Genomic DNA, 19,963 nt, shown 5'->3' with positions numbered 1-19,963 from the left:
TTTAACTTAATGTATTAGTGTCCACTTGTTGTCATAGACAGTATTTCAGATAAGGGTCACCAGTAGCAACGACTCAGGGCTACTTAGAGACAGTGGTGTCTGGTGTTAGGGTCAGTGTCATGGAAAGATTAGGGAAAGACATAAGGAGTGCTAGTGTTAGGGATAGGATTTCTCTACTTGTTGTTTTTGTATACCACCTGCTCCAGTCGCTACTGTCAGCATCATCAGGTACCATCTCCTTCTGCCCCTTGTCATCTATTGGGGAATTCCTAGTTTGTATTTTCTATTGTGCCAATTCACGTTTCATATCTATTATTCTTATGATGGTTTGGTTGTTATGCTACTCGGCTCTACTGTAAGTCCAGGGGGTAGCCGACTACTGGAAGACAATATTATCACCCAGGAAAGGCAACTGCCCAAAGGGGAAGTCAAGCTTTGCCATTTGGTGTCCAACCGGAGTCATTACAGATAGATAAATTAAACTTTATAGACTTCGCTCATCCGCCTCCTAACAAATCCCACAGCATTAAAGCATCATCAAACTTACCGTTTGTATATTTCCTTCGACTCCTGAGTTCAAGAAATCATTAATAGTTTTCAGCTGGTTTGTAAAATCTGGTATCTGAAATGAAGAGTTAATAAAAGGTAGAAATGAGTAGGGGGCACTCTAACCTAGACATCTCACACAGTTGTAGAATTAAGGACTGTGTACAGACAATCCGGATTTATTGTAGATTCTACACCATAATCCAGTACAATATATGTGAATGGGGTTTATAAAAGAAGACAGCCCAATGGTCAACGTATGACCGCGGGTGTGGATTTACCGCAGATTGTTTCACAATATATTCTTCTTCAATGCTGAAAGCTATAATCAAGCTAATTACTGATTTTTGTAGACTTTGGCAGCCTGGAGGTTTGTGAAAATCTAATTCCGTTCTGATGGGTGTCATTTAGGGCTGATTCACATCAGCATTTTGCATTCTGTTTTTGAATAGATCTGTTCGAATTTAATGAAACTGATAGCAAAATGAAACTGAAATGGAACCAAATGGAAAACACGGTTTCGTTTTTTCTAACAGATCTGGTAGACATCCGTAAAAAAATAACTATTTCTATATCTATTTTTCACAGATCCGATTTGCATTTTGTGGTTCTTGCTTTCGGCACATGCTCATTTAAAAACGTATTCGTTAAAATGGACAACAAAATTGGAATTAAACAAAACCCTTTCCGCTCAGTTCTGGCACCCATTGACTATAAAATAAAATAAAAAATGGAAGGTTCTTTCTGTTCGCTTTTCATTTTCTTAGCAGAAAAAAAGCGCCAAAATCTGTGCTATTTTTGCCGTTAAGGAAGCGGAAAGCAGACAGAATGAAACCAAACTGAACACAACTGAAGCTCAGAAAATCCCAGTGAAATCAATGGGAAGTAAAAACTGAACCCCTTTTTTATTTTTCCTTTTTGCAGCTCCTCGGTCGGAGCAGCAGAACGGAAAACAAAACGGCTGATGTGAACGAGCCCTTATTATGTTATGTAAGCGTTTGTGTATATATTTTATCATACTTACATCCCGTACTTTTCGCTTTATAAGATGCACTTTCCCCCTCCAACCCCCAAAGTGGGAGGAAAAAGTCAACGTGTCCAATAAAGCGAATGTGCTGAAATTCAGACCTGACTGATGTATGAAAAGGATTCTACGTCCTTATCACACAGCTTCCAGCCAGGACTGCATCCATGGCAGGGGAGGAGAGCCACCCGTACTAACAGCTAAATGGTGAAGGTGGAGGAGCAGCAGCAGTTCCCTCCGGTACTCAGTAATCAGCTGTGCGTACGGGCGGCTCTCCTTCCCTGCTAAGGAGCTGCAGCTGTGTGATGTGGATCGCACGTTCACTCTATAGGAGTGGAGGAGAGCCGCCCATAGGTACACCTGATTTGTCTAGTTGTGCTGAAATGTATTCTTCATACCTCACCATAATGAGACATGCCAGGCAGGGTTCCTGAAAAGTTGGGTGACAACTAATGGAATCATCCTTACATTGTCACTCAGCTCTTCCAGGATTCTGAATGCCAACTGCAGAGTTATGCGAGCATCTATACCACGTATATTCCTATAACTAATCAAACTAGTCAAGCTGGGTGACAAGTAATAAGAACACCATTACATTTACACTCAGCTGCCCCTGGATTCTGAATGGCAGGTTGACCTAGTGGTATATACTTCACTCTGAGGTGGTACTAGTGCTTTTTAACTCCTGTAATACCCTGTTTCCCTGAAAATAAGACATACCCCGAAAATAAGACATAGCTTGATTTTTCAGGATTTTTGAGGATGCAGAATGATTTTTCAGGCTTTTTGAGTATGCTTGAAATATAAGCCCTGCTCCAAAATTAAGACCTAGTTACAGTTAATAAGAAAAAGCTATTTAAATAGTGTCCAGGCAACCATACATGTAAAAAAGTTAAATCTTTTAGAGCAAAAAGTAATATAAGACACTGTCTTATTTTCGGGAAAACAGGGTACCTCCCTGCCCAGTCTGGGTGAGTTCACAAGATTTTTTCCTTATTTTCCTCCTCTAAAGCCTCAGTGCGTCTTATCATCAGGTGCGTTTTATAAAGTGAAAAATATGGTATATGGGTTCAGGTAAATCATGATGGCTTCTTCCATGTGTGATATCCTTACTTAAGTTATAATATACAAAATAGGGAAAAAAAGAAGAGGAGCAACCCCGGCGTAAAAAGTCTGAGGTTGGAAACCTGGAGCTTGGTAGCAGGGCTGAGGTGGAGAAGTCCAGTTAGTTTTTTTGGAGGTGCAGCCCACCCTATAAAATGCTATACCCACATGGTAAACATATGATATTGCAGACAAGGAAGGAAAATACTCTCTTTCGGGGGGGGGGGGGGGGGGGGGTGAAGATGGCACAACCTTCAGACAAAAATAACTAATATATACTTGCCAAAAAGTCTTAGTTTATTGATAAAAAACAGCTTGTGAGCTCGTTTACAAAACTGTTTTTTATCAATAAACTAAGATTGGACTTTTACGGATGCAATGACACTAAATATGTATTTTTGATTTATTATTAATACGGACAAAGGTTGTTTTTTTTTAAATACTTTTATTACTTTTTATTTTTTTTCAATAATTAGTAAAACTTTTTTGAACTTATTTCTACTTTCTTTTTTAAGTACCCAGAGGGGACAAAAACGTGCGATGCCTCGATTACTCCTATATAATGTAATGACATAGCATTACCGGCACATCATACTGCGATCTGACGGGCCACAGGCATGGCTTGATAAGCAATTTTCAATGACAGCCCTGGGGCCTTTCAGAAGACCCCTGGCTGCCATGGCAATCCGCGATCTTATTGCGGGGTCAGTGCGGGACCCAGGAACATTGGTTGGGGAATTTAAATTCCACTGTCAGAATTGACAGCGGCGTTTAAAGGGTTAACAGCTCCGATCAGTGGCATGGCTAATCGGAGCTGTTGTGAGCAGGTGACGGCTGTAAAAAACAGCCAGCATCCCCGATCCCCCTTCATACATACCCTAAAGGACGTAACTGTATGTCCTGTAGGACTACTGGGTTAAACTGAACCAGTCACTGGGCTCATGGTGCCCAAACCATAGGCAGCATGAACCCGGGAGAGATATAGATAATGCGCCCAATTCAGAATAAACACACTTTAAAGTTTGATTCGGATAGAAGCTCCGAGTCATGAAAGTGGGCCGCACAGGCTTCTCCCCGCCAGCATATTGACTGAAGGGTCTCTCTATACAGTATCACCAGCATGGAGAGTAGCTGTCAGTCAACATGTCGTGGGTGGGAGGAAGCTGGCGCAGGCCGCCTCTTTGACGCGCAACTTTGTTCAAAGTCAACTTTAAAGTGTGTTTACTCTGATATGCTGATACGCCGTAGTATTTCAGAACACATACATGGGCGTGCTATACATATCTGTCCCAGGTTCGTGCTGCACCATGGGCAGCATGAACCCGCTGGCAGGTTCTCTTTAATTGTATTTGTGCCAACGTATCTATTAATGAAAGAGATTGTTTTTGGTGGGGTCATATGAGACTTTCCTGTTCATGTATTATTTTTGACCCCCCCTTAGAGCTCTCAGGGATATCACTGTGCTGGTATTTTCACATGTCCTACATAATTATATTGTCTTTGGCCAGAGTTGAAGGCACTAACCACTGAAGCATTGTGCTATTGTGATGACATCAACTATTCTTATTCTTCTATTAGTGCAGTTTCTCTTGCACGAGACTGGTCTGACACCTATTTCAATATAAAGTATTTGCATTTATCACATCAGCAACATATTTTTCTCCTGTGGTATTATCTTTGGCATTACTATTATTTATGTGGTAACTTTATGAATACCTTCCATCCATTTGTTATAGCTGTGACGAAATGATACTGGTACATTGTCACTCATCTTTGCATGTCAATCTGCCAGCTTTCTGGTCTGGGAAAAGTTGAGTGAATTTACACCGATATTTAAGTGTATTTCCTGAAAAGCGGAACTCATCAATATTCATTTAACTGCCTTTCACACCTCTACTGGAGGGGTCTTTGATCCCATTTTCTCCTTTTGGGACCAGCAAGGAAGCCCTTTCTTGTAGTAATAACAAAATTAGCCATTTGCAGGAGATTTCAATATCTCGCTGTCCCTCCCATACACATTCTCCAGACTTGCTGGCTGCGATTTCTCTTTACTGAGATGGCACAAAGGAAAATTAAGAACTGGGATTATGGGACATTTGAAAGTCTCAACCCAACAGCAGTCATATTTTTGAAACCGTAAGTGTACCATGGACACAGTGTATTCACTCCTGTGCGACCCCTGGAATCCATAGAATTGCAAATCTGGAAGCTAATCATCTGTCGCATATCATGTTTGGTATCCACTTGTAGGTAGACTCATGATATGAAACACGACGGTCATAGCTTCCATATTGGAGTGCCTCCTAGGAAAATATGGTTGAAATGTTAAACTGGATTTCCATCCAGAAGATCTGAGCATATACTTTGCCAGCCTTCGGTGATGTCATGAGGAGAGTGGTGGAGGTTGGACCCCGATGGACTTTAAAACTAAAGGGGGATATTGTTTCCCTATTGTCAGACCCAGAAGTGGCATTTAATTCTGGCCTGTCCCTCATTCCCTGAGCTCCTTGCCCATGACTATTGAAAAGAACTTCGTAGACTGATATGTTCTATTATTTTATTTCTTTTTTTCCATACTGTTTTGTGTATATTTGTAGCTTCTTATCCCTTATTAAATTTCTCCTTTTGTATATATTTTTTATCTAAGCACTGCTAACCCCTTTTTAGAATAAAGCTTTAAACTTTATGTAGTCATCCCTGGACAAGTTAAGCAATGCATAACTCCCGAAGTGTATTAATTGTATATCGGCGGGTGGAAACTGAGGTGGCTGACAGTGTTCATCAAGCTATTGCACATGCATGCATTTTTTATTGGAACACGTGTGATTAGACTTATGTGTTATTCCGCACAGATTGCTTTCAGTGTAGGCGACCCATGTTCATTGAGTATAAAGTTATAATGAGTGCACGGCAGCAGATGCTACAGGCAGGCTCGGTGAAGGCCTTTCTGGTGGGGGCAGCAAGTGTTCAATAGCTCAGGCCTGAGGCCTCCTTACCGGAGGCCTCCAGAAAAAGGCTCTGTCCAGGCTTCAGTCACTAACCAGAATTGAAGATGATGGACACCATATCTTTCAGACAACAGTCTCAGCCCACCAGACATGGTGGCACTTGGACAACAGTAAAGGCAACAGTCAGTCATACTCCACGACTGTGATTTGCCTCACAAATACGTTGCTTCGTAGAGAGGAATAGCAGCTCAAGTATAGCTCTGTAAGAATAGCTCCATTCTGCTAATCAGACAGCAACACTGTGTTACACCCTGTGTAGAGGTTTCAGGCACTAGGGTGGAGCCTCAGGTGTAGTAGCCGCAGGTCTGGAGAGTAGTCAGGGAAGAACCAGGAGTCAACAACGGATGTCTCTGTTTGCAGTACAGGTGGAGGAGACGGGTAGTGTAGTCAGAAGGGAAGCCAGGGGTCAGCAACGGGAAGTCTCAATTGAATAGCAGAGGAGCAGGCAGAAGTAGAGCTTGATCAAGGCTTGGAGTACAATAATCAGACACTGGTACAGTGGCAGGGTCAGTCTTTTATAATGAGCCTAATTAGGAATAGAGTCGGAGTCAGGACAGGGGCTGGGTTTGCAGGATCTGGGAACAAAGCAAAGAGTCTGTCCAAAGGCTGGAAGGCTCAGTAATGAGAGCTACTAACTGGAGTGCAGGAGGTCCCAGGTTCGATCCTTGATACCCTGTATGCCGCGTCACACTTCTGGGGCACAGCAACTATTTGGCACCTCCAACTTTCTGGCTCTTTCAAGTGGTAGGGTTTAGCCCTCCATTCTTCTCTATAGTGCAGCTGACTTTGGGCAGTGATGTGAGCTGGTGAGGTTTATGTAGCAGGGCTGCTTTTTAATCTCAGTCCCGCCCTGGCTTGCATTCAATAGACAGCTGAGCATCAAGGAGCATCACTGCTCAGCTTCTAGCAATAAGTAGTGCTTTTCCAGAAGCGACAGCAAGAAACAGATAACTGATTTTTTGACAACTGAGGCGATGACTTGGGGTCTTGTATTTATTGCTCATTGTGTTATTTTATAGGGAAGGAATTAAGTACATCACAAAGGAATATGGTTAAATGTCACTTACATTCTTGAAGTCAGCATCTAGCGTTAGGTCGTTGACCGAAGTAGAAGTAGCACAGGTATTGCCACAGGAATTGAGCGTCTGATTAATTTCAGTCCTAATTCTGGTGAGATTCTGGACCACCTGCTGTGTGGTGGTCTGCAAGATGACAAAGGACTCATTCACAGTTCTGATGGCTTTTGCAGTGGAATTTAGGTCTATAGGAGAAGAAAGAAGAGGTAGAATTATTGTTTAACCCATTCCATGCCAGAATTAGATAAATGCATAAAACACAAACAATAATAATAATAATGCCATGTAGTACACTAATGCAAATAATTGATAAAAGGCTACTTAAAAGGGGTTATCTGCATTAAAACATCTTTTTATGTGACCTACTAGAGCATTATCTCCGTTTAACACAATAGATGGCAGGATTTTGAGAATCGGTGGCTCACCCACCACCATCAGCTGATTAGGGGTATTACAACTGCAAGATCTTTGGTGACAGTACTAACATTGTAAAAAAAAAACATTTCTGACATGCCAAAAAATTTTTTAATGGATGCCACAGCTGGATCACTGGTGATCTTGAGAACAACAAAGTCTTTTTCCCCAATAGAGTTGTTGTTGCTTCGTATTAAGGATAGTCACCAATAACAGATCGGAGGGACAATGGCACCGAAGACTAATGGCAGGCAATAACACTACCCTTTCTTGTCCCTGGTTGCTTCTTGCATCAAGGTGTCTGGATTAGCCTAGAAGCAGGGCATAGGCAACGGTGTGTCCTGACTTGGGTCATAGCTGCAGACACAGAAAGAGCCTAGAGGGCCTCCAAATCCAGCTTGCACATGGTGATCTCAGACACGAGCAAATAGCTCCCACTTCTTCAGACCTGGCACTGCCACTTGCCCTATGCTGCCTTATGCCTATATACCTTGGACTAAAGATAAGGACTTTGTGTATCAAAAGTTGAGTACCAGTGCATAGGACGCATTTACACATAACCTCTGGATCACCGAGCAGCTAAAGGCCCATTTCCACGCAAAGATAATCTTTCAAACGATTGAAAGTTTTAGCAATCATTTTGCATAAAGTGTTAATGGACACTAATGTCCATTGATACTTTATCATCTTCATTTGCGTGTAAAAGGGCTACCCCGAGATGTTTGCAGAGCCCAGCATGTGGCCTGGGCTCTGCACAAAGCTGCATTTTTCTAGTTGGGGCTGCTGGTAGAATACAATGTAATCTCCTGGCTCCCATGGAAAAAACAGCGTGTGGTCTGTTGAGAGATTCTATATCTCTCTGTGGCTGAACGATGGATTTTAAGCTCACCTTAAAATCATTGTTCAGATGAAAAGTGAACAATGCAAGCATTTACATGTAACGATGATTTCATTTGCGGTCATTTGAATGAATTTTGAGTGATAACCGTTGCATATAAATGGGCCCTTAGACTCTAGTGCAGATCCTCCAGTCACTGGAGCTGAAAAGACTTTTCTGTTGCATTGTTCCCCTGAATTCCTCCAGCTTCCCAGATGACTTATATACTAATAAAATCAGTTCCTTTGTTATTTGCAACAATGGCTAATGAATTTACTGGCACCTGGCACTGACCCCTCTCTACAAGAATGTAAGGGTGCGACCATAGTCACTATCTACAGAAGAGAGGCCTGAGTCATGGCACTGCTAATACCCGTAGTTCCCTAACTCAGTCCTGAGAGTAGCCCCTCTTCGCAGCTGCCGGCATCTGACAGGTTTTACCAGTCATCTAACGATAGGGCCCCTATTCCCTGCAACCTTACAGGGCCCCTTTTCCACTGTGGGGAACCCTCCAATAGTAAAATTTGTGATATTACCACAACCATGCTTTTTCCATAGGAAATATTGAGGTTGCATCTGGATTGTGGAAATGGGGCAGCCAAAAATGCCCAGGTAGCCCTAGCATGATATCTAAGAAGTAGCTCATCTTTGGGATCACCCAAAGTTCAAGATCTAGTCCATCTGGTTGTTACCAAATGCTTTGCGCAACTGAAAACATTGCGAGGAAACATGTGATTGCTAGTGATTGTGAAACGGTGTAACCCAAGAGGCCATAAAAATATCAGGAGACTGTAAGTAAAGTGGCCAGCATCGTAACTGAGGAACAGTGCATATATGAGTAGTTCAATACTCCGTAAGAGGCCTGTAATTCTGCTCAAGACCGAGTCCTGTGCCTGCTAAGGCCTCAGTCACACGGGCGTTTTTTCGCGCGATTTGCGGATCGCATAACGGATGTGCATCCGCAATCGCGTGACCGGGGCCGACGATTCGCCGAAAAATCTGCACCTAGCAGCGTTTATCGTTGCAGCAAAACGGCCGTCTGACCTGAGTAAAATCGCCGTGCGCATCAAAATGCACATGAATCTTGGATCGGCCGGAACTTTTTCGTCGTGCATGTAATCATGCTGCAGCCCGTTACAAGCTGTTATAAATAGCTGCTAATGAGGCCTGTTCTTCATTCTGCTTCTGCTTCGACCTGGATGTGCGTGGCATTACTGGAGATTTGATAAGATAGCCTGTTTTCCCCATATTACGACCACCTTGTCAGCCTTTCATTTCATTCAAGTAATCACTTCCTAGAAGACTATGCACTCGCGTAGATGACGGGAGTACAGTGCGGCGGGCTCTGCAGCGAAAAATCGCAGCTAGTTGCAGTACATTCCTTTTGTGCGCACAATTAAATGCAGAATGCGGATAGGCGCGTTCTGCGAATTGTTATGTCCTATAATTTATCGCACATCCGCATAAAAAAACAGACATGTGACCGATCTCATTGCGAAGCTTTGGGTCTATATATACGCGGATCGCATACGCATACGCAAATCATGCGAAAAAACGCCCGTGTGACTGAGGCCTAAGACGATACAGTGTTAGGGTGAAGTCACACGAACGTATATCGGCTCGGTTTTCACGCCGAGCCGATATACGTCGTCCTCATCTGCAGGGGGGAAGGCTGGAAGAGCCAGGAGCAGGAACTGAGCTCCCGCCCCCTCTCTGCCTCCTCTCCGCCCCTCTGCACTATTTGCAATGGGGAGAGGCGGGGCAGGGGTGGGGCTAATTCTCAGAACTTAGCCACACCCCCGCCTCTCCCCATTGCAAATAGTGCAGAGGGGCGGAGAGAAGGCAGAGAGGGGGTGGGAGCTCAGTTCCTGCTCCTGGCTCTTCCATCCCCCCCCCCCCCGCAGATGAGGACGACGTATATCGGCTCGGCGTGAAAACCGAGCCGATATACGTTCGTGTGAATGCACCCTTACAAAGATTTCAAGTCTGCTGCTGAGTGTTCCGGATTATATTCAAAACGATATTGCTACATTCTGTAACCTTTGAAGTGTCTTTACCATTGACTGCCATATACTACTTGAAGCGGCCGTACTGCTAATTCCTGTATGCAACTTAAAGGGGTTTTTTTTTTTTTCAATAGCCCCCCCGTTCGGCGCGAGACAAACCCGATGCAGGAATAAAAAAAAACAAACCGGCCAGTACTTATCCGAATCCCGCGCTCCGGCGACTTCTTACTTACCTAAGTAAGATGGCCGTCGGGATCTTCACCCACGGTGCACCATGCGGTGCACCGTGCGGTCCATTGCCGATTCCAGCCTCCTGATTGGCTGGAATCGGCACACGTGACGGGGCGGAGCTACGAGGAGCCGCTCTCCGGCACGAGCGGCCCCATTCAGAAGGGAAGAAGACCGGACTGCGCAAGCGCGTCTAATCGGGCGATTAGACGCTGAAAATTAGACGGCACCATGGAGACGAGGACGCCAGCAACGGAACAGGTAAGTGAATAACTTCTGTATGGCTCATAATTAATGCACAATGTACATTACAAAGTGCATTAATATGGCCATACAGAAGTGCTGAACCCCACTTTGTTTCGCGGGACAACCCCTTTAAGGTGACTGTACAGCTCCTCAGGTGCCAAGTAAAGTTGGTTGTAACTTGCCTTCCTATTGTCTTAGTTCTTGTTCCACCCCCTACATCTTGTATGGATCCCGGACCATTAGGAGGGATTCTCATGGGATTTTAATCATTAAAAGCTCCCCTTTTAACTGCTGCTTAGCTGGGAGCTATTACCACGAAATGTGTGTTTTCTTTGCCTCTCTCGCTCCTCAAGGAGCCAGCTGGTAACAGCAGCTGATTGGCATCTGTGTCATTGGTTAATGATGAAGGGGTGGGTGCAGGTTTCTGTTATTTAGGGGGCAGCTGTGGGGTAAGCAGGTGTCTGCAGCCAAATACTCTGGGAGACCATACTGCGATTTCCATCCCCCTCCCATGTTACTATTGTTTGCATTGCTAATGTATGTCATTTCCTCATCATTAGCACTTAATTAGAAGAGGTGTAATGGCCCATTTACACGTAACGATTACAGCTCAAAATTTGTTCAAACGAACGAATTTGAGCAATAACCGTTCAGTGTAAATGCGAAAAAAAAAATCGCTCACTATTCGTTTGCAGTTGTTTATCCTTGATTCTCTGCAGAAAACCTATCGCTGGCTTCTGGCTGCATGCAAATGCTCCCCACTCACTGCTTCACATAGAAGGTGAAGCGTGGAGCGAGAAGCCCACAATGTCTTTTAGTCTAAACGCTCTGCACAAGCGCTGACGACCTGAGCGGTGACATCAGTGCTTGTGCAGTCGCATAAACGACTGTCGGCCCATGCAAAAGGGCCATGAGTCGCTCACATTGTGTAATTGCCACGAGTGTTGTATGAGTCAGTGTTAGGTGTGTTATAAATGTATCAGTTTGTCTAGTTGTGTATTGGTCTATGTGCACGTGGTATGAGTTGTGAGTCTGGTGTCAAGAGAGAAGGTTGAGAGTTTGAGGTTGGAGTTGGTAGAGTGATGGAGATGGAGGAGAGATGGGCTGCTGCTCCTGCTGGAGGTCAGCCCTGTTGGAGTCTCTCCTTACAAGAAGTTTGCCTTTTTGGTGTTTTGGAACTCAGGACATGCTGAAAACGCATGGGTAAGGCCCCCTGCACACGAGCGGAAATTCCGCGGCAGGATTTCCCGCGGAATTTCCGCTGCTGTTAACAAACGCAATCCTATGCAGATGGCCGCGCGAAATATCGCGTGGCAAACAAATCGTGGCATGCTCTATTTCTGTGCGGGGCTCGCAGAGAAATGTCACTCACCCACCGCCAGCTCCGGTCTGCGCATGCACCGGTTGCCCGGCAAGCCGGCACATCAAACAGCCGGACCCGGCGGGCGCGGGTCAGTACGCGCTGGTCCCTGCAGGCTCTCGGGTTGGGTCCCGCCGTGAGAATTCTCGCCGCCGGATCCGACCCGCACGTCTGCAGGCGGCCCATGAGAGCGCAAGAACCGCATGTTCCAATTCAGAAAAAACACAAGTTATATGAGAGCAGTGAGTAACCGCCTGATGGTAACCACAAGTCTGAAAGTGTTTTAGAGTCCATCCAGTTGAGAGAGTTTCATCCAAGAGAGAGAGATCCAGATAACTGAGACTGTGGATATATGTGCCTTGGGAAACTCGAACTGCACGAGTGGACAAAAGGCGAGGAATGTAAGCCTACTACGAATAATCTACTACTGTTCAAGCTACTACATACAAGATGTTTCTTTGTTATATGAAATGGGAAGTTGAAGTAGAAGAAAGAGATCGCATGTTCCCGATTCTTGTGGAAAAAGTACTTTCTGTGTGTGGACTATTCTTTATTCAAGCTTGGTAATCTGCCGCGGATTATGGAACGTTGGCGTCACGGTGACAAAACAGGAATTTAAGGTAATCCAGATTACTAAACGTGATCACCCCCGATTAGCAACAAGGTCGGGTTCTTAGCCAGCCTTTTGGAGGAGACAGTAGAGCCCCGTGACAGGTTGCTATTTCTCTACCCTGCTGTCTCCTCGGCTGAGGGCCTGCTCCTTGGATGATTACAATTAGAATCACGCAATCATAAAGCTGACGTGGCTCTCGGTGAAAAGGAGTTTGGCACCCCTAGGCTAGATTATCTTGAGTATTATGTTTGGTTATTTGATTCAATTTACTGTTTGAGTTATTTATCTACTATAGTATTGTGGCATATGATTATAATCCCATGATCAAACAAGTAGATTAACCATTGAATAAACATATGGAGAATTCTCTGGTCTGACCAGTTCTACAAAACCTTAGTCATTCATCTCAGATCTGTTTTCGGTCTACGCTCCAGGAATACACATGACTGCATATGTTTTTCCCAATGCTACTTCCTGCTAGCAGAATCGTTACTTAACCCATTCATATAATGAGCGTGCAGCCAGCAATGACCTTTATAGCTTCCATCCATATTCTTCCACCATCGTCTCTAGCAGAGGCTATTGGAGGTCTTCTGACCTAACTATTCCTGCAGAGCATTGGTTTTCCATTTTAAGCATTGCAATGGGGTTGCTGAATTGGTGTAATGAGATAAGTTGGCAACACACAAGATCAAAGCCCATAGGATGCTTGTTCGTCCTACATCCATTGAACCCAATTCCACCATAGACACGTAAGCCTAGTTAAGTGTGCAAATTTATTTCAATGGAGAGAAGGGAATGAGCCATGGCCAGACCCCTATAACAGCGGCTTATCTCCTACTAGAACAAAGCACTTTGAATTCCAATGTAGCGCAGCAAGCTACACCGTATTCTACAGCTCCTGAGTTTTGGAAGCAGCCTACCTTGCTGTTCTACGTGGCTTGTGCAACTTCCATCTATGGGAATTAAGTGTAGCAAAGCTTGCTCAGCTGTTTCTGTAAGTCCCCACAACATCTGTCCACCATATACAGCCAGGCTGGGGGTAGTGGGGGCCACACTTCAAGATAGTTATGGACAGGGCCGACCTTAGCTATACTCAACCTGTGCCATCACACAGGGTACCAGCCTCCAACTTGCAAAAGGGGGCGACAGTGGGCAGTGTGCCCTTTATGCTTGACTTCTTGTGTTCCCCGCTCAGAGTAGCTGACAGCCCACAGGAAGTTCCTCCTTCTCTCCTTTATTAGAAACATCCGGTGAGAAAGAGGAGGGAAAAAAGCCCTGTAAAGCCCCGAGCACATTGGAGATTAGGTGAGTGATGTGTCCAGCCATGTCTCCATGTTTTCCCTCAGTCCTCCCTCCTCCTGCATCTGTTTATACAAGAAGAGATTGAGGGAGCAGACTTCGGGTGACTTTGTAAAGACATCTGAGGAGGGGGGCATAAAAGTAGAGATGGGAATACTGCCTTAAAGGGGTTTTCTGCCCTTTTTTCAACCATCCATCAGCTGACCATCTGGCTAAACTGTCACTGCAGCAGGCCAGATGTCAACATCAGCAGACAGGGAGCACTGCATTCACTCCCATTGAAATTCCACTTCTTGCCTAGGGGAGTATGTCAGTAACAAGAGCAGGAAGTGGATTAGCAGCATGGTGCTCCCACTTCCTCCCCTGTCCGCTGATGACGTTCTGCCCGCTGAACTGACAACAGGCTGGATGACCAGCTGATGGACGAGAATTCAGAGCAGCTATCAGTACTCAAACCTGGGACCTCCTGTACTCCGGATGGTGTCTCTCGCCAGTGAGCTATCCAGCTTGCTGGACAAGCTCCCTTGCTAACCCTTGCCTTGTTCCATGCTCCTGTTAAACTAGTTCTTGCTCCCCTGTCCTGGCCCTGCCTTGCTTCTAATTGGGCTCATTATAGAAGTCTGACCCTGCCACTGCACCAGTGCATGATTATTGTGCTCTACAGCCACGATCTAGTTCCTCTCTTCCTACTCCACTACAAGCAGCCTGAGACTTCCCAATAACAACTCCAGGCTTTCCTCCTGACAATGCTACCCACCTCCTCCATCTGTACTGCGACCTGAGACTCCCTGGTTATGACTCCTGGCTATTATGACTACTTTCTGGTGACATGCACGATTACTACACCCGTTGCTCCCATCCAGTGCTGGAAATCGCTCACAGCGGCAGATCCACAACCATCAATTACAAGAAAAGAAAACTCCTTTAAGGATATCTATACACATTAGATGAATGTTGGCTTATCCCAAACATTGGGGCCTGCTGTCCATCTAATGTGTATGTTAGTACCCCAACTTTTCCTGACAAAGAAGGTTTGGGCATGTTGAATTTCAACATGCCTGATCATATTAACCTTCAGGGAGAGAAACCAAAAGGTGTCTGGCAGAGCGTGTGTATGGGGTGGGGATGTTTAGTTGACAGCTATCTAATGCTAATGCTCAGGTTAAATTAAGCTAAGCCAAAGTGATAATTTTATCAGGCTGAACTGCTGTAATTCCTCTAATAACTATTTCAAGTTTCTTATTGCATGGGCATAGTACTTCTCACACAAGGGAATGCTTTTTAACTAGTTGCTAGTGTCTATCAAGTTGAATTTTTTTACACCTCGTTCAGAAGTAAAGTAGTACCGTGCAATATCCATACAATACTACTATACGTTATACAAAACAATACCATTGCAATACTCAAGCATATAGCGCCTCAATAATAATGCCATATATTGTACTAATGCCACCCCCATATACTTCCTAAACAGCAACAGTGCCTACGTTTCAGATTTGGAAGCCCAGCATAATAGTGAAGAATCCCTACAGATCTTAACTACAAGTCTAACAAAACATTTAGTTTTCAACTCGCATACCACATCCTCGCTTCGTCCTCTCTCTGTCAGTGACCCTTAAGGCTCCATACTAGGACCCCTACTCTTCTTTATCTACATCCATCGCCTAGAACAGCTCATACAATCCAATGGCTTCCAGCACCACCTTTACGTTAAGGACACTCAAATCTACCTCTCTCAACCAAATTATCTCCCATCTAGACTACTGCAACATTTTCCTCTCCAGCTTCCCTCCCTTCCAATGCCCTTGAGCCCCTCCAATCCATCCTCAACTCTGCTGCTTGGCTTATCCACTTTAAATGTTCAATAGTATTGGATATATGGTAAATGTCTGATATGGATTTTGCTATAACTCTCGCAGATTCTGAGCATTCCCTGCCCTTACTGTAGAGAATCCTTCCACATTGGTTATGTCCCTTTGTACAGGTAGTGTAAGTAATAATGTCTATATGCCAAAACCTTAAATAGTTTCTGTGGGTAAATGAAGTGGATATTGGGTTGGCTTACGAGAGGGAGTTTCAACCGTAATGTACTATCAGTATTAGTGCTTTATCTGTTGAGTGTATTCTAAGGATCAGCCATAATCTCAGCTACAGGCTACTGTAACCATACCCATAATACACAATTTCTTTGCTACAAATGTGTTTGCTCTCGGATTACATTTACAGTAGATGACTAGTATTCCTCATGGAAACGGATGAATAAACAGGGACTCGGATCAAAGCCGAAAAGCCTTCCAAAATATAATAAGCCAGAACAGGTAGATTTGGCCGAGCAGAGATGAAAGACCTCGTCCACTGGTAGGAGTGTTTTTGCAGCTAAAAAAATAATCATAATAAAAAGATAATCTTCATTTAAAAAATTCTCCTACCATTGTGTGTATAAAGCTACTGTGGAGACCGAAGTTCAGGGGCGTAACTATAGAGGGTGCAGGGGATGCAGTTGCACCCGGGCCCAGGAGCCTTAGGGGGCCCATAAGGCCTCTCTTCTCCATATAGGGAGCCCACTACTATGAATAAAGCATTATAGTTGGGGGCCCTGTTACAGGTTTTGCATTGGGGCCCAGAAGCTTCAAGTTATACCTCTGTGCAGCATGGTTTAGGTATGGGTACAGGTACAGATACAGATAGAGGGGGGGGGGGCAGCTCACCTTTTGCATCATGGCCCCTGAGCCTTTAGTTACGCCCCTGCCGAAGTTCCTTCATGGTAACAGACTACAAACTAGCCCTGTGTATTCATCTGCCCCATACGTCTTGCCATCATATCAAATGCATGCGTTGTAGTGTGATATTTAATTTTGATAGGCAGTGGTCCATGCAGCTGCTATGGGGCAGGAGGGACAGGGGTCAAATTTCCACTCATCGGGCCCCCGTTCCCCAAACTTTCACCAGCATTACTACTATCTCCACTTATTCAGGACTGTGTGATTCTGGTCACTCTGTGCTACCGGACTCCTTCAGTTTGCTGCTCTTAGAAGAGTATACAATAGGCCCAGAGAGGAGGAAGAGTTGGGTAACAGAGTGTGCAACGTCCCACTGTCCTGAGTGAGCAGAGATAGTAGTAGTGCTAGCCAGAGTTTTTGGACACTGGTACTAAGTACGGTCACAGAAGGAGAAATAGTAGTATGAGGAGCACTGAGAGAAGGTTGTGGCAGAGACTTTGTAGAAACTAGTTGTGACTGGAAGAAGTCTCCATGGTGGTCTGGGCCCAAATAGAGAAGAAAAACTAAAAAACAGACAACTCTATATTAGAGGAGATATCACTTATGATCACAGGAGGTAACTGCATTGAAATTAGTATCACTATGTAGAGCTGATATTTGATGATTATGTAGTAACTATATTATGTGTAGGTATACTAGAGGTGAAGCCGCTACATCTGAGCCCACCATGTTATTATTGTTGCTTTGTAGAATATATATTGGGGGGGGGGGGGGGGGGAGTGCAATTCTTAGTTTTGCTATGGGACTCCACGAGTTCTATGCAGGTCCCTATTGATAGGAAGACCACCGTAAATCCCAACTGGGCTTTGCACACAACTTTAGAAACCAACTAAAATAGAGCCTATGGGGAACAACCAAATATCAGGAGGTTATTATTATCTATAAAGGATGAGTTACAACTGTTACTCAAACCTTGGACAGAGGAGTAGTATTTAGTCTTGTACAGGGTTGTGGATGATCACATGAAAGAGTCCAAGGCCAAATCTTCAATTTTAAAGCCCGGATTTATAGAATTGCAGAAGCAAGAAAGCGTAAATCTATCCTCTGTGATCTAATTCTGTAGTCTGTAAAATAACGTGACTACTTTTATGCTGCATCTATATCTGGAACATCTGTTAGGTTTTGAGGTTTAGATGCACCCTCAGTGTGGTATTTTTATACTTTTATAGAGCTACGATACTTACAATTAAGTGGTAAAAATATACTCCCATGTTCCGTAGGCTGAACGTAACCAATTCAGGCGGTAACGGACGATGCAGAATGGCTACATCTCCTTTGAGATAGGTAATAGCTCTTCTTACTCATCTGTCTAACTGACATGTCATTAAAAAGCCTACACTTTAAACTACTCTTTATTGGGAAAACTTCCTGAGAGAGTGTTTAAATAATAAAAGAGCAAGTAGATCCCCTTATTACAGTCTTCCCCATCGGGCTTTGATTATATAGCGACCCAGAATGATCAAACTAATATTTAAATTTCTGGGATGATGTGCATGCGTGCCTTTTAAATGCGCTCTATATTTGTATTGATATCTTGCCTTGAAGATGGTGGCTTGAGGAGAATATAGTACGGAGGATAGAACAGACCAGTGACTCAGCTCCTTTCAGAGCAGCCAATCAGCATCAAGCAGTGGGAGGAGCAGAAGTTATAAAAGTTTTTGTAGCCATATAGAAAGTTCAGAAGAAGAGAGTAAAGTGTGGTGCCAAGAGGTTATGCTGGTTCACAGATGATAGTGCCTCACTACACAGTCATTCTGTGAGGGGAAGTGGTGTTTACGGAAAGCTGCAAACACTAGGGCTGTGGTGGGAAACCCGCACAAGCAGTACAGAGTGACAGTTTGGCTACACACTCCAAGGTCAAGGTGAAAAACCCAGCAGTATGAAGCGGAGAGGGTAGCACTTGCTTAAGCCACCATCCTCAGGACTGGACTCTGAAATTGGATTGCAAACTCTTGTGCCTTCATCAATTGGATGTTAAACCATTGTGCTTCTGGATCAAGTAAAAGTGAGTTTCACTGTTATCCTCATCCTAACTCTCTGGACTCTTCTTTTCACAGGGGAGGCTTGCAGTACCAGGGAGCAGAGACTAGCCCTTCACCACTACCCATATATTTCACTACAATGTAACCATTTGGGGAGTAATTCACACGGTACAGACCAATATGAGACAGAGGATCGTCTTCCTAAAACTTCATCCCCATTCCAGCTTACTACTGTTACCTGTCTACTGCAATCATGTCACATTTACAACACGTGACTGCTAGAGCCAATCTTTTGGGCAAATTTTGCTCAGTCACCGAAAAAGAGTTTGAATGTATGCAGTTTAAGATTTTTACTCCTCCTACATGTTTGCATTATGGTACAACAATGTATATGGTCAAACAGCCGACTGACTGTGCCGAGACAACGAAAAACACAAACTTGTGGTTTATCAGCAATTCTAAGCTTATTATTCCCTAATACAAATAAGAGCTCTGCTTGAGGAAGGAAGCATAACAAAGAACAAATAAGAAATCACTGGATATTAATTATTAACACTGTGCATCTGTGAGAATCAGCGGATGTGGACCAATTGTACCGCACACAGGTTTGACTTTGGGAAGCAACACCTCAGGAATTCCGGTATTCACCCTTTCACCCAACCAGTCGGGATCTGGGCTTCACAGCAGGGTCCTTCAGGCAGTTACATTAGAAGCGTTCCCAGTTATGTGGCCACTAATGCAACTAAAGACCAAGGTACAGTACTGGAGAATGTGAACAGAGGTATAGTAAGAAAAGTCTGGGATCAAGGCAGGCAGTGTAACATCACTGGGAACAGTCCAGGGAACACAGAGTAGGTTTAACATGGTATAAACAGGAGTCAGGGCAGGCCACAGACAGGAAAATGGTCAGTAAAGGAAGCTAAGGTCAGGAGCAGAGAATGCAGAGTTGTCAGGATATAACCAGATTCAGTAAGCAGGAAATCAACGCAAATCAATAGCACCTTCATCTGGACAAGGAGACTAAAAGCTTAGGCACTTTTTGAAAAGGAAATGCCTGATATAACCAGAAGTGCTCCGGGATTGGAGTAGAACAGAATTACAGGATGCGCACTGGCCCTTTAAGACTGTAGGCGAGTGCACCTTAACGGCAGCCGAGGGAGATTGACAGGAGGTCAGTGCATGGTGTCTGTCATAGACAGGAAGAGAGCAGTCAGCGAGTCAGGTTAGCAAGATAGCCACTAATCTTAACAGTATGCATGGTGTATCCAATCAACACAACTTCTTACCATTCACTGTTCTTTGAATTGTATCCAGTGTCTTGTTTGCTTCCATCTCAATACCACTTTTAATCATCCCTCCAAGAACTGGACCGATACCTTAAAAAAAAAAAAACTTGT

General features: G+C 44.2%; 1 protein-coding gene across 4 annotated transcripts in view; it reads right to left on the bottom strand.

Annotated features, from left to right (window-relative positions):
* LOC136626222 (prominin-1-A-like) overlaps positions 1-19,963 on the bottom strand; it is a 120,555-nt gene that overhangs the window by 29,828 nt on the left and 70,764 nt on the right. For all 4 annotated transcript variants that reach the window (XR_010792643.1, XM_066601081.1, XM_066601080.1 and 1 more), the window contains 3 exons: positions 19,853-19,942; positions 6,750-6,943; positions 548-622 (listed from right to left, as the gene is read on the bottom strand). Coding sequence is in view for 3 of the 4 variants with exons in the window: in XM_066601081.1 (XP_066457178.1) it covers positions 548-622; positions 6,750-6,943; positions 19,853-19,942 (359 nt within the window). In the remaining variant the exon portion in view is untranslated. The remainder of the gene's footprint in view (positions 1-547; positions 623-6,749; positions 6,944-19,852; positions 19,943-19,963) is intronic.

Source organism: Eleutherodactylus coqui, chromosome 4, assembly GCF_035609145.1.
Source record: "Eleutherodactylus coqui strain aEleCoq1 chromosome 4, aEleCoq1.hap1, whole genome shotgun sequence".
NCBI classification, from domain to species: domain Eukaryota; kingdom Metazoa; phylum Chordata; class Amphibia; order Anura; family Eleutherodactylidae; genus Eleutherodactylus; species Eleutherodactylus coqui.
The sequence above is the reverse complement of the archived record's forward strand: the minus strand, read 5'-3'. Positions and strand labels throughout refer to the sequence as shown.